At 37.0% G+C, this 13,275-nt stretch overlaps 1 protein-coding gene and 1 long non-coding RNA gene across 3 annotated transcripts in view; both read right to left on the bottom strand.

Annotated features, from left to right (window-relative positions):
• LOC308662277 overlaps positions 1-13,275 on the bottom strand; it is a 907,910-nt gene that overhangs the window by 292,320 nt on the left and 602,315 nt on the right. The gene's annotated exons all lie outside the window — the stretch shown is intronic.
• Positions 1-13,275, bottom strand: part of LOC308662275 (paralemmin-1-like) — a gene marked incomplete at both ends in the record, with an annotated part of 139,791 nt that overhangs the window by 14,084 nt on the left and 112,432 nt on the right. For both annotated transcript variants that reach the window (XM_081317880.1, XM_081317879.1), the window contains one exon: positions 1,400-1,514. In XM_081317880.1, the coding sequence (XP_081174006.1) occupies positions 1,400-1,514 (115 nt within the window). The remainder of the gene's footprint in view (positions 1-1,399; positions 1,515-13,275) is intronic.

Raw genomic sequence — 13,275 nt, forward strand, 5'->3', positions numbered from 1 at the left:
ACGCAGCACGTTGTAAATTGCATTTTAAGTATCTTAATGCATTAAATGTATTAAATGAAGTGTAGCTTCATTCTGTCAAAGCAGGGATAGGAAGCAGGGTCATTCCACTGACCTTGCTAAGAGAAAAATTCCCTTTGAATCCATTATTCCTGAACAATTTCTATCTAACCAGAGATTGTAAGAATTTAGCGATAGTAGAAGCTGGTGCATAAATTTTGTTTTCGCCTCTCCCTCTTAATTTTCTTTCTTGTTGTGCATTTTAAGATTATAAAGTTTTAGTTTTGTAGCTTCTAACTGAAAAACGATCCATTCTGGGAGAGATTCTGGTTGAGGACCAGAATAAATAAAAATTGACAGAATCAATTTGAGTTTGATGCAGGTAATGTCCCATGACTTTATCTGACATGGAAAAAGGCAGAAGCTCCACAAAGCAGCAAGAACTGTTGAAAGAGAACACTTGATTGAACAATATTCTGAATTTCTTTATTGCTAGTTCTATAAGTTCAAATTTCAATTTCTTCTTTTACCTAAATATGTTCAGCATCCCAACAGCTTATTTGGAAAAAAATAAACTCTTCAGTGAATGCATAAATCAATTATAGCATCATGAGTAATTTTATACACAGGGACACCTAGACTCTCTGAAGTACCTTGGCAGTTACACATAAGGATTTTTGCAGAATAAATCTCCATTTGGTGGTTCTGGATTATCATAATAAACCGTGTAAACTATTTTAGTACCAAAAAGGGACTTTGGAATATTTCATCTTAAATGTTCAAGATAAACTAGACAGCATTCTGTAATATTTAAATATATAAGACATTCTACTCCTAGTTATCATTACATATAGTGATTTATTTTTTTCATCACTCTTAGGTTGCAGTACCAATAAGCCAACATTCTTTAAACTGGCAGCCCCCAATTATATTTCAAATGCAAGGCCCATCTTTCCGGTTAGTGTAGCAATACTAGGAGTAGATTGGAAGTTGGGAAGGCTGCTGCAGACACTTGCCTGTGGGAAGGTATTTAACTGCACTGACCTCTGTTAAGACTTGCTTTTGAGGAAGTATCCAGCCACTAAATTGAATAATGTTCATATCTGTTTTTGTGTTGTGATGACATTGTCATCATTTCAATGCACCCCGTATGTTGAAGACAAAATCTTTTCATGGTTAACTTGAATATCTGGCCACTCTATGTAGCCTATGAATTAGTATTAAAGGCAGGAATCAAATTTAATAAACAAATAAGGCTTACTTTTCTATTGACTTATCTGACCTTAATCTGACTCCATTTTTCTGTGGAGTTTTTCCAATGTACCCATCTATATGTGTATGTCGTTGGAAAGAAAAGTTTTCTCTTAATATCAAGTTGTTTGGATTTTGTTTTTCATCTTACCTTTTGTAAGTCCTCAAAAGATTTTTCGGTCTCCTTTAGTTTTTCTAAGATGATCTGTTCTTTGGCAGATATTTGGGATTCTTCACATTCAAGTTTTCCTATTTCTTGTTCTAATCTGGAAAATATATTACAGAAAAACTTACTCATCTGGAATGATATGTCCAATCGGAAGGTATATATTTGTGTTAGCTGCAAAATATTATCTATACATGCAAATGTATCACTCATTTTCTTTACTATCAATTTCTCAATATAATTATTGGCAACTGAATAAATAAACTGAGGATTATTAATTAGGGTCATTGTACAATTCTCTCCTTCTTGTTTTAATACACTTTAATAAACTAAAGGAACTGGGAGCATTTTGTACCATGAAGAGCAACAAAGTCTTTCTTTTGCAGATTTTCCTCCAAAATAGGAAGGAAAGGAAGGAAAAAAGGCAGAAAGGGAAGGGAAGATCATTGACACCAGTTACAAACCAAACTGGTTTCCTTTAGAAATAAGAATATTAACGAGAAAATAAGTAAAATAATTTTATTGTAAGTACAATGTAATCTATATTTCATTTCATTTCAACCTGCATTTGAACTATATATGCAATTCCTTTGGATTAATCTATTCTGGTTTGCAGATATTCTTGATAACTACGATATCTTACCTTTTTATTCTATTTCTCTCTCACATTTACTCTGATCATCATTTCATTCCCACGATTATAAGATAAGATAATCTTTAATGTCATTTTTTACTGTGGGCACATTTTCATTGAAAATAAAATTCTGTTGCCTGCTCTCAAGTGTACACACACATAACACACATATGGACATGCTATATACATACATATGTATATACCTACACCCTTACATATAAATATTAATCACTGTGCATCTTGAATACATAGTGGGAAGAGGAAGCTTGAGAGTTCACAAGGTTGATGTCATATGGAACAAAACTCTGCGTGAATCTGGATGTTCTTTAAAAAAAAATTAAAAATGTTTTCAGATTATATGCATATATTTATAGGCGACTCCTGTGTATTCCTGAAGAATTTTATGCATTATTTGGGGAAATTCAAAGCTGATTAAAAATATCAGAATTGACATTCATTGGCAAATATTTAGGCAACTATTGACTATTGATTGAAAGTGAAAACTACCTCAACCTATTATATCCATTTCTCTCGTTACAGTGAAGGTAAAGGTAAGTTTCCCCTGTCTAGTTGTGCCTGATTCTAGGGGGCGGTGCTCATCTGTGTTTCTTAGTTGAGGGAGCCAGCATTGTCTGAAGACACTTCCTGGGTCATGTGGCCATCATGACGATACACCAAGGCGTGGTACCTATTTATCTTCTTGCATTTGCATGTTTTTGAACAGCTAGGTGGGCAGGAATATACAGCACACTATCTATAATTTACTATCAGGCATAAACTCTTACCTCTATGGGTGGGGGAGGTAAAATTCTGATGGGTTCTAAACAATGAGGGTTTTTGTTTATTATGTGCACCATAAATAGGGCAAAGGGGAGCAGCATGTAGAAATAAATTTCATGGAGTCTGTCTCGTGTGCTTTTGGCATACGCCAGGAATGTAAAACAGAAGGCAGCCCTTTGAGTAGGGGAATTCTGCATCTGCAGTAAAACAGAGTGGCAATTATGAAGCTTGTTTTTGTACATAACTGTGGGGAAGCCCTTCTCATCACAATTAAGTGGGTGGCTATTTAGAGTGAATGTTTGAAATTAGGACAGAAAAGACCTTCAGTAGACCACGGTCATGAAATGTGTTGAGTGCTGGCATTGCACATGATTCTTTTGTCATGTCTAGTTTGTTTGTTTTTTTTAAATCTCCTTAATGTTGTGCTCAACTCCTAATGCCACAGCAACAGTTTTCTTGGCAGTCAAATGAAACAATGGTTTTGACTTTCCGGACTTGCGAGTATAGCCCTGGAATTCCTTTATAGTCTCGCTGAGGTCACAATATCAGCTTAGAATTGCAATATATGAATCATACTTCAAACCAGACATAACAATACAATCCACAGAGAAAAGAGGTACACGAGTTTGAACTATAATACATGTATTTCACACAGACACTCCTTTTTCAAAACAAAGAGTTAAGAACATGTTCGCCTCATTTCATGGTATGCTGTGCTCGATTTCCTGGTGTTTACACACTCCATTAAAAATAGAAATACAGTTGTCTAGGGACACACAACAATTCAGTGATCTTTTCCTCACTGATCATTTTCAATTCAGTATCATTTTCAATTCTTGCTATTTTTCTTTTAGTAGGATAACGGTCGGGAGAGAAATTTTGATTACAAATGGACAACAAGAAAGATGCCAGTAATCATATTATGCCTAATATGCAGAGCTAACCAAAAAAATTGACCCATAGGCGTAGATTCTCGGTACAGTACTTAGGTTCACAAAAATATGATTGAAACTCAACATTTAGAGAAAAATAACTCAAGTATATGAAAACAGAAATAAGAGTTTGTTGATGCTATTCTTTGCTGCATCCTTTTCTTATATGTGTGTGTGTGTGTGTGTGTGTACATATATATATATATATATATATATATATATATATATATATATATATATATATATATATATATATATAAGGGACGCGGTGGCTCAGTGGGTTAGGACGCTGAGCTTGTCGATCTGAAGGTCGGCAGTTTGGCGGGTCGAATCCCGACTGCCGCGTAGCCGAGTGAGCGCCTGTTACTCGTCCCACCTTCTGCCAACCTAGCAGTTCGAAAGCACGTAAAAATGCAAGTAGAAAAATAGGGACCACTACGGTGGGAAGGTAACAGCGTTCCGTGCGCCTTTGGCGTCTAGTCATGCCGGCCACATGACCACGGAGACGTCCTCGGACGAGCGCTGGCTCTTCGGCTTTGAAACGGAGATGAGCACCGGCCCCTAGAGTCGGAAACGACTAGCACGCATGTGCGGGGGAACCTTTACCTTTACCTTTACCTTTATATATATATATATATATATATATATATATATATATATATATATATATATATATATATATATATATATATATATATATATATATATATATATATATATATATATATATATATATAATATATATATATAATATATAATATATATACATATAGCCACAGTGGCAAGCCATATATATATATATATATACACACACACACATATATATGTATATGTGTATATATGTATGTATGTGTATATATATGTGTGTGTGTGTGTGTGTGTGTAAATTATTCAAATTGCTAATAAAGAATTTGGGAGGCTGAGATGATCATTTCGAACTTTTTATGTTCTCATCAGTCAGTCATACCCTTTATCTGAGATTCGAACCTGGGCTGATTATATATTAGGCAGTTGTTTTAACTTCCTGAGCCACAGGTTCTTTCTCTCTTTTATTAGCTAGAACGCAAGGGAAATATGTGTTAAGTATTTGTCAAGGCTTTTTGAATGCACCTTGCTAATTAACTCTTTCTTTCCATTTGTGTAAATTATTCAAATTGCTAATAAAGAATTTGGGAGGCTGAGATGATCATAAGAAGTTCGAAATGATCATCTCTGGAACATAAGAAGTTCGAAATGATCATCTCAGCCTCCCAAATTCTTTATTAGCAATTTGAATAATTTACACAAATAATGAGCTGTCATAAGTTGACTATACTATCCTGTGGATAGCCTTGGGTTAGGCCAAGCAGGAAAGAAAGAGTTAATTAGCAAGGTGCATTCAAAAAGCCTTGACAAATACTTAAAACATACATACATATATATATATATATATATATATATATATATATATATATATATATATGTATGTGTGTGTGTGTGTGTGTGTGTGTTTATGTATATGTGTATATATATAACATAACATATATATAAAACATACACACACACACACACACATACATATATCTCATTGTGAAAACATCAAGAATGTGATCTAAGGTGCTAAATTCAGTCAATAATTTGTATTTACATTAGCAGTATTTCTGGATCCACCTTCCAAAAACATTCATTTTGTTGTGCAGAATTTTAATATGATGTCTTAATACAATGTTACATAATCATGTGAGTTTTAGCTATATTAAAGGTGTTTGAAATTTTCTGTTAGCCTCTCTCACACAGCTATAAATCCTAGGTTCTTTAGGATGATTATAAACATCCATTCATTTTAATTTTCTGCTCATAAACATTTCAGCTAGATATGTTATGTCAACTACATGTAATGAGGCTGAATTTAAAAAAAAACTTAGATGAATGCCAAAGTGGTGTACAGTTTTATTTTTGTGGACTTCTGGATATATCACAGCTGTATTGGGCAAGTAAAGAGGACATTAATTAATCAATCTTAGGGAAAGAGCAATGAGAAACATAAGACATATTCTTAAGGAAATAGATATATCAATGGCAAATTAAAGCAATGATCTTTCCAGTGCTTAATGTATGAGTGGTAAAGTTGGATACTGAGTGAAAGTAAAAAAAAAGAATAATGTATTTGGAGATGGTTATTAAAGTACTATGGTACTCAGTGCCGAAGTTTGCACCACTTTGGCAGAACTGGTAGCTAATTTTTTGTTGCCCAGGCCCAGAATGGACTTCTGGAAGCGGCATCCACACAGAGAACCAGTTGTTCACATATTTGAATCCCACCACTGATGGTACTCCAAGAGGAACCGATCGTTTAGTTCTGGATTAAACAAAGGCTGACTGTTCCTCTGAGGCAATGATCAACAAGCAAAAATTCATGGGCTTTAGGCATGTGATGAGACTTGAAAACAGAGTAGAAAAAAAACATATTTTGCAATGTCCAGAGAAGCAGAAGGGTAAACTAGGTAGACGGATAAGATCAAAGAATTATTGGAAAGTCACTGAAAGCTGTTGCAGGTGAGAATAATTAGTATCTGTCCATGGGCAAATCTAATTATCTGTAACTGAAGGCATTTCCTTACAAATAGTCCTCAACTAACAATCAGTTGCTTAGGGACCATTCATACTCAACCAAAAGGTACTTATGGCCCGGATTTGAAGTTCCAATGGCCAGGCTCTCCCCCCCATAGTCATGTGGTTGCATTTTTGGCACTCGGCAAACCACCCTGCATTTATGGCCGTTTGCAGCATCCTACGGGTACGTGCCTGCAATTTGTGTCTTTTGTTAGTAACCACCATTTAATTCGCTTAACCACTGCCTCAAAAAATGTCATAAAATCAAGTTGGTCACATCATGACCTACTTAATGACCACCATCACTTATGACTCTAGGCTCAGTTCATGCTGTATATGTCTCAATTCATCCTGTACAAAGACAGGATGACCTGTACCTAACCCAGCATGAACACTGGCCTAGCAGTATCTTTTTTCTCTTGGGTCCACATGACGTTACTTTCATCTCATTCTCAAGTGATAGTTCAAACTTCTTAAAGACATCCTTAGCTGTTCTGGTGGTTAAAGTAACTTTTCCTCCCTTAAGCAGACAAGATGTGGTAGTTTTGCCATGAATGCAACATGATCCTCTTTAGAAACCACTTGGTCAGCGCTGCACTCAGTTGTTTGCCCAAGGCATGGGTTGGCAACCCGCGGCTCTGGAGCCGCATGTGGCTCTTTCAGCCTTCTCCTGCGGCTCCCAGTCGTCCTCTGCCATTTGCAGAGAGACAAAGACAGAGACAGAGAGAGGCACTTGCGCTTCCCTTCTCTCTCTCTCTCTCTCTCTCTCTCTCTCTCTCTCTCTCTCTCTCTCTCTCTCTCTCTCTCTCTCTCTCTCTCTCTCTCTCTCTGTGTGTGTATAAAAAAGAGTGGCCTCACGCTGTTCTCTGGGAAGCTGACAAGCTTATTGGTTGGGGCTCCTGCCTTTGCTACATCTCCACAGGAAGCAGGAAGCAGCAGGAGAGCCAGCCCAATAAGAATGTGTGTCAGCTTGTCTGAGAACAGCATGAAGCCAGTTTGCCAGGTGAGCAGAAGATTGGAGAGAGGGAGAGAGGGGGGGCAGGGAGGGAGAGAGAGAGAGAGAGAGAGAGAGAGAGAGAGAGAGAGAGAGAGAGAGAGAGAGAACTCATGCACAGAAGCTTCTATTTCTTTTTAATTAAACTCTTTGATCAAGCTCCCCTCCTTGCGTGCGTGCGCAAGGAGTTTTGCGGCTCCGAGTGTTGTGTTTTTTCTATGGGAAACGGGTCCAAGTGGCTCTTTGAGAGTTTAAGGTTGCCGACCCCTGGCCTAAGGATTTGAAATACTGGTTTCTTTAAGCTGGTGTGCCTAGGCCCCCTCCCCCTGTTGAACGGGCACCGTCTTCCAGGGCCCTTTTTACTCTTAGTAGTGGGAAAAATGTTTTTTTCTCTCAAATCAGGCTCTTTCCCTATACCTGTCTGGTCTCCAAGCAATTCCTAACATGGAGACCAGGATCAGAGATCTCTGCTGCTTCATGGCACAACTGCCAAAGCCTGTCCACTATAATTCAGGCTGCTTTTGAATGCTGATTTAGCATTCTTCCAAGATAAACCCAAGTGCAAAAGGAACAAACTATCAGCTCTGGTTTGACACAAATGTTTTATGCCAGCGTGTTCAAAGGGTTCTTGATAATCAACTAATATTAGTATAGTATTTCAGAAAAGCTATTCTGGAATAGTAATAAACTTCTGTCTAAACAGAGCCCAAGGCCAGCTCATATCACTTGAGCTCCTGCTGAAATTCATCTTCCACCCTCAGCTCTACTTTAATGATTGAGGATTTCTGGCTGGCTGGTGACATTTAGGGGGAAGGAAGGGGAGAAGCAAAGCTGGAGAATACACGAATCCTGGCTTTAATGTGCCCTCTACACTGTATACAAATACAAATCTATTTGCCGTCATTATGCCAATAACAGAATAGAAACGGCCAGTAGGACAACAAATTTCATGCTGTTATAATTTGAGGCTGTCTTAAGAACTAGTGGAAAGTACTCATTTAACCATGAGGGACAGGTTTCATTTTGGTTCTGCCGTAATTCTGAGAATTTTCTTGGAGCCGGATTTTATTGTTTTCAATTATTCACTCCTAAAAATACCTTCATAGGCTGAGACTGCAATGTCAACTATATTTCCTTCCACTACTAATGTTATTTTAGTTCTGGCTGACGATTTGATTTAACGTTTTAGCTGCTTTTGCTTTTATTTTTTAGTTTTGTATATTGCCCAGAGTCCATTGGAGTTATTATAAACAAATTATAAACAAACAAACAATACTGCAAAGCACTGTTCACCCAGTTATTACGTCACATTACTACATTAACGAACCCAATAACAAACTGGAAAAGTGCAGTTTTGGATAAACCATTAAAATATGTAAGCTGTGGGTTGTAGCTGGCTTTCAAAATTGTAATCTAGAAGTGACTCGGAGTGAGTTTCGAGCTGGATGCAAAATCTTGATAAGATTAAAAAGAGCACGGCCATTTTTATTCCTTTGCAGGGGAAATGTATGAACAGCTCAATCATGACTTTGACACTTTAAATTCCTCTCCTCCCCACCCCCCACCCCCCAGATGGGAGAAATAGTTGAACCGCCTATGCTGAAATGTTGAGCAAGAAGTGGTAGACATCTTGACACATGATAGGCAAGACTATAGCCGAATCTCGATGGGAGTTATTATCATTAAGGCATATCTCAGTGGGATGACTTGTTCAAAATGCAATTGTTATTTAGTAAGCACATAAACAAACTGTCCTCAGAACAGGGTATCTCAACCTTGGCAACTTAAAGGCATGTGGACTACAACTCCCAGAATTCCTTTTTATATTGGGCCAGTTTGGCTCAGAAACTGACAGAAAGGCTGACTCTTTGGGAAGGGCTAGAAAATGCATTTGCTTGAACTAAAGAAGAAATGTGATGCCATCCTCTTATCTTTTCTCTTGCTTTAGAAAAAAATGCTATAAGTGCCATCTTGTCTCTTCATTCAAATAAGCTTGCAGAAGGCTGTTAACCCAGGGTTAACCTCTGCAGAGTGATTTTGATACTTAGTTTTTTTTTTTTAAAAAAATAGAATTTGATTTTGCACAATCTAGGGCTCTTATTACATGATGTCTGCTTGATACTTGAGGCTGAAGCATTCTTTTCTTTTTTCCTCCCCACAAGAGGAAACCAAATTTTTGCCAAGGGGAGAAGCAGACACAGAGAGATAGAGCGATGCATTAGTGTACTTTTGAGAGAGTGCTAGTCTGGGGTTGCAAAGAAGGTGAATTTAAACAGGAAAAAAAATGCAAAGCCTTCCAGCTGTGTGTCGCTGGTTCTGTCTCCAGAAACATATGCCTTACATATTTTCATATTTCTGCCAATAAGGGATTTTGTGTGCCCATTCTTTTTAGTGTTTATTTTTATTCTTGGATTATTTATTTGACTGTGATTTAAACATTCTTTTCTTCTTTTCCTTTGTTCCCATCTGGATTTGTTATCTCTGCCAGCCTTGTTCTGCTTTTTTTTTTGCTTTGTTTTCTAGTTTTGCATGTTTTTCATATCAATTATTATGATGGTTGGTTGTACGGTCAGCCAGATGTTTAGGCTGGATTTGGCTTTTTTGCCCTCCTATCCAGCAAGGGAATAGCAGATGTTTGATGGCGTTAAAAGGTTATCATCACAGGATATAAGCTGTTTCAAGTAAAGCTGCCTTTTACAGTTGACCGATGGTGATTTTACTAACGTCAATGATCTTCAAGTAGAGCTCCAGAAGTTTTGGAATTGCATCCAAAGTGCCTGTTATTATTGGTATTACCTTTGCCTTCTTTTGCCACTTCTATTTGCAGATCTTTGCATTTTGTGATTTTCTCTAGTTCTAAAAACAGCCATTATCCAGACTTTTGGAGGGCTTCTTATCAACATTAGGTTTCGGGTGTTGTGTAGCTAGTATGTTTGAATTCTAGTATGTTTGAATTCTAAAGTCAACAGTCTCTTGTTGAGAACATCAGCATCTTTCCATGACCATATTGAAGGATAGTTCTCTTCAGCTTTCTCAGAGTTAATTATTTTTCATTATGTGTGTTCAGAATTCCATCTGACCTTTATTTTATAGATCAATGGCCAAAGAAATGAGGTCCCTGGGCATTAATGCCTAGAAATAAAGCATCACTCGTTTCAGGAACTGCTGGATCAACTTCCCTGACTGCTCCAAGAGGTGAACCGCTAAACTGCAGGGGACAGTTTCTCTGGGAAAAACCTTTTTCCATTATAGCTCAAAGTAGACAATAACATCATTTACTAGCATTAGAAGGCCACGACATGCAAATAGGGTGGCATGCCATAATGTGGGACGGGAAATATAAGGCTCATCAGTACTTCCAGAATCATCATATTGGACGGGCACTATTAGACGTGTGGATAAAAATTAAAAAATGTAATTATATAGAAATCCCCAATTGGCTATCCATATTAGAGATATTCGTGCACCCCAAATTCATAATTTTAGGAAGAATAATCACATATAAAGATATCTTAGACAAGAATGGAGACCTGAAAACAAGGAAAAGACTATTAGAAGATGGTACAGAGTTGGAATGGTGGGGATACTTACAAATACAGTCACGATACAGAAAAGACAAAAAAGAACCAGGGATAAAATTAGAGCATACAGAATTAGATAAAATCCTTCTAGGAACAGAAGATCAAATGATAAAAAAGATATATCAATATTTATTACAACAAGATTTGTTAGAAGAACAGGTAAAAAAAACCAATGTTAATCTGGAGCAAAAATTTTGGTTACAGTAGATAATTGCCAATTGATTGAGGAATTCTGGGAGTTGAAGTCCATGAGGCATAAAAGAGCCAAGGTTGCCTACCCCTGCACTATGGGATAGAAACAGGAGGTTAATGCTAGCCACCTCCTATAAAGAAAATTTGTACAAAATGTTTTATAGATGGCAACTTACCCCTACAAGGCTAGTAAAAATAGATAAAAAAATCTCACCGACATGCTGGAAATACAGAAGGCTTCCAGGGACTATCATATGTGGTGGGAATGTTTAAAAGTGCAAAATGTTTGGTATTGAATAAAAAATTGGTTTGAAGAAATATTATTACAAAAAATTGATTTAAAACCAATTGATTAGGGATTATTAATGATAAACTCAGCAAAGCATCTTTCTACTTACTATTGCATATTTTAACTGCAGCAAGATTGGCATATGCCCAAAAATGGAAAAGAAAGGAACCCCCCCTGAAGAAGAAATAATAAATGAAATTTTATCCTGCGCTGAAATGGACAGGTTTAACTCTGAGATTAAAAATAAAACTAAAACAAAGTATTATGAAATTTGGAAAAATCTGTACGATTGGTAGAGATAAGGAGGATCGCTGAGATGACTATCAATTGATTAGTTGATAACATAAGGACTTCTTATTAGCACCTATATCAGGACACAACTGAAAGATATGTAAATACAACGTTGATGACTGAAAGATAGCTTACCAAAAAATTTATAGATGTTATATGTACAGTTTGTTATACTCTGTCCTGTCATAGAATGTATTTTAAGTTTCTGTTTTTCTTTCTGTAACATAAGGTAATACTAATAGCAGTGTTGTAGCCAGGGAAGTTGAATCATGTCCACTTTTGTATTTAAATGTACATTTAATAAAAAAATTTCAAAAAACCCCCATCATTTCCTGTTACAGTAATCTACAGTAATCCTGAACAGGACTAAATCTATTCAAGTTATCGTTGGGTATCCTCTCTGTTGGGTGGTCCCTTTTTATATATTTTGTTTTTCCTTCAAAATTAAAGTATATTTTTTATTAACCGCTAGGGATATAGGTAATCCTTGACTTAAGATCAGTTGTTTAATAAGCATTCAAAGTCACAACAATAATTGAAAAATTATTGAATGGCGTCGTTCTGAGGCTAGAAAACTTTCTAACTAAATCTTCCTAGTCTAAAAAAGGCTAGTCAATGCCATTGTGGAGAAGGAGCATTCTGATAATTGTGAGAATGGAGCCTGTTGGCAAGATGCTGTGAGGTGATCTTGGTAGGAAGGCTGTGCCTCACAATGCCTGGGTGTACTTGTAGCTCCTCATAAAGGCAAAGGTAAGTGGACCCAAGCAGGGTGGGACAGAGAGAGGGTCTTTTCCATGGTGTTCTGCTTGACAACCCACATGATTGCTTAAGTGACCACAACTGGGAGAGCCGAGACTGAGGTAGTTCGGCAAAGTGGTCAGAGGTGTGTCTCACTGAACAAATGGTTTGCTCAATAACCACAATCATAAGTTGAGGTCTACTTGTATCTCTGAAGAGCCTCCTGCTTTATTTGTCGTTCCCAAACTCTTCTCTTCTCTTGGAAATTCATCTCTTTTTCATCTTTGTCTCTCTTTCTATTACCTTGGTATTGCAACTTATCTATCTGTTATTATGCCCTGCCTTTCCTTGCTCTAAATATGCAACATGTTTAACTGTTTCAGAGAAAATATTATTGCATTTACAAATATTCAAAGATCGTGCATAAAATGAAAAATGGCAAGTAACTTGAACACAATGTAATTTATGTAATAAATTATGTATGAGGCATGACTTTTGGGACATTCTGTATTATCAGTGGTTCTCAACCTTTTCTTCACCATGGACCCCCTTTAAATACCTTTTGTGTGCACAGACCATGGCCATGGACCACAAAGACTTACCGGTAACTCAAGATTTAAATCATAATATTTCTTCAAGACTTCGTGGGCCCCCTGCGATGACACTGCCACCGCCCCGCCCCCCCGGGGTTCGCGGACCACAGGTTGAGAAACACTACTGCATATTTATAAATTTGCCACTTTGACCACTTGAGGTTTTCCTAAGGCTAGGAACCTGTATTTCACCCACCTCCTGTCTCACATGAGATCCTTTTATCTGAGGTCCTGTCCCTCCAAAA

Source organism: Vipera berus, assembly GCF_964194415.1.
Source record: "Vipera berus genome assembly, chromosome: 2".
Taxonomy (NCBI): domain Eukaryota; kingdom Metazoa; phylum Chordata; class Lepidosauria; order Squamata; family Viperidae; genus Vipera; species Vipera berus.